At 41.3% G+C, this 1,930-nt stretch overlaps 1 protein-coding gene across 1 annotated transcript in view; it reads right to left on the reverse strand.

Moving 5' to 3' along the window:
- Positions 1-1,930, reverse strand: part of peli1 (pellino E3 ubiquitin protein ligase 1) — a 25,556-nt gene that overhangs the window by 7,253 nt on the left and 16,373 nt on the right. Inside the window, exons 5-6 of the mRNA XM_015380925.1 lie at positions 1,041-1,238; positions 747-935 (exon numbers count right to left, since the gene is read on the reverse strand). Coding sequence (XP_015236411.1) covers positions 747-935; positions 1,041-1,238 — 387 coding nt within the window. The remainder of the gene's footprint in view (positions 1-746; positions 936-1,040; positions 1,239-1,930) is intronic.

A 1,930-nucleotide genomic window follows, 5' to 3' on the forward strand; every position in this document is an offset into this window, starting at 1 on the left:
TAAATATACTGTAAACTAAGAATTTCACAACTTTGTTTAGTTATTATTCTATGAAGTTCAAGTAAAATAAACAATGGGGAACCAATAAGTTATTACTGGCACTAATACAGGCACTGATGCAATAGAATCCCGTGCAAAGCACACTGTGTATGAATATCTGGTAATAGGCTAAGGATTAAAAAGCTTAACTCATTACCTTAATTGACAAAACAGCTAAACAAGTCAGACCTTCTAGGAGGCTGTAGATTCTATAAAGACAGCACTTCTCTGGATGTCTCATTTTGGAAAATGTGGATATGAAGTTTTTAAACATATTCAATGGACCATAATAAAGATAAATGAATAAGTAATACATAATAAATAATACTAGAATGAGAACATCCCTCTGGTTCCTCCGCTATTGTGTTGAAAACGTGGACTGGATTTTTATCAGCATGGTATTTCTTTGATGTAAATAAGTGGAATGGAGTTAAGTTTTTGTTATTTTTTAGCGTGAAAAATAACCGATAATGAGCGAGTTGACAGTCCTGGAAATATGTTTCTGTTCAGGTTTTATGCAGTATTCTAATCCTAAATGTGTTTTTGCTGTAGGCAGAAAATCATCATAATTGACAAAAATAAAGGTTTTAAAATGTGCGAAATTAAACCATTAGTACTGTGTAACTGAAATTGACTGAATTTACTGAATAATTATGCAAATCAAGAAGCAAATAAAATCAGATCATGTAAAAAAAGGAGTTGCCCACCATTTTGCCTCTCTGCTGAGCAGACCTGGTTTCTCGCAGCATGAAGACGTTTCCGCAGACAGAGATTTCCCTCCACACACCAGGTCTGGAGCCCTCGGTGAAACCCTGCCGCGGATGCATCACCAGAACGCCGTTTGTGGTCAGTCCGTCCATCTGACCGTCTTGCATTCTCCATTTGGCTGCCTTCTCCTGCACAGAGATCAGCATGCCATTCTTAAAAACTCAATGAAGAACAGAGAAGTTACTAAATCTCTGCACTAAATAGATCCAGCTATAGAGGCTGGTGAATCCTACCCCGAGGAAGATGTTTTTGGAGGAGTCGAAGCCGGCGGCGTAGATTCGCGCAGAGTAAGGCGGGTGCCTTTGGCAGATGATGCGACAGGCAAAGCGGGAGATGGTGCTCTGAATGGTCTGACCATCGGCGAGGCTCTGGCCAGCAGGAACTGTGTCTGTGACCACAAAGTCGATGGGGCTCTCTGTGGAACGGCCAATCTGTAACCAGGTATGGAAACAACGGGAAGATTTAGAAAGAACATGAGATTATTCCTCTCCGTTTCATCTTTTTATGTTCGATATCTACTACCTAGTGAAGATAGTCCAACACCCCCAACACTGGTGTCGTTTTTGTTACAAGCAGTAGTCCATCACAATCGCTGCTCTTTAATGTGTCTCTACCAGCTTTACCAAGCTCAGTCCAGAGCATAGAAAGGTCTGCAAAGATCCATTCTCAAGACTCAAGTTGAACTAGGTTTAAACTTTGACTGGGCCACAGTCACACAGGATCTGAACCAGTATTTTCCTTTATTTTATCCAACCCTGGTTCTCAGGACACACTGCCCTGCATGTTTTAGATGTACTCATCTAAACTGAATGCCTTAAAGGTACAGTAAATCTTTTCTGACGCATTTTTTACCATGAGGCTTAAAGATCTCCCCACAGCCGCTTAGGAAACCGTGAAATAGAAGGTCTGGAAGGGAAACTAAAATAAATGCTCCCTGCTACAGTGAGAAATCAATGAATAACCCCAACCAATCACAAAAGACGTTCCGTTGTAGATGATTTGTCGTCTGCTATGTACGCATACCCTGACACATTAACGAATTGACCCCCCAATGCTCGTGCAGGACGCCATGGCTGGAAGCTAGCCACTATTATGCTACGTTCACGCCTAAAGAAGCAAGAGC

Source organism: Cyprinodon variegatus, unplaced genomic scaffold (genome assembly GCF_000732505.1).
Source record: "Cyprinodon variegatus isolate N-32 unplaced genomic scaffold, C_variegatus-1.0 Scaffold225, whole genome shotgun sequence".
In the NCBI taxonomy this organism is placed as follows: Eukaryota; Metazoa; Chordata; class Actinopteri; order Cyprinodontiformes; family Cyprinodontidae; genus Cyprinodon; species Cyprinodon variegatus.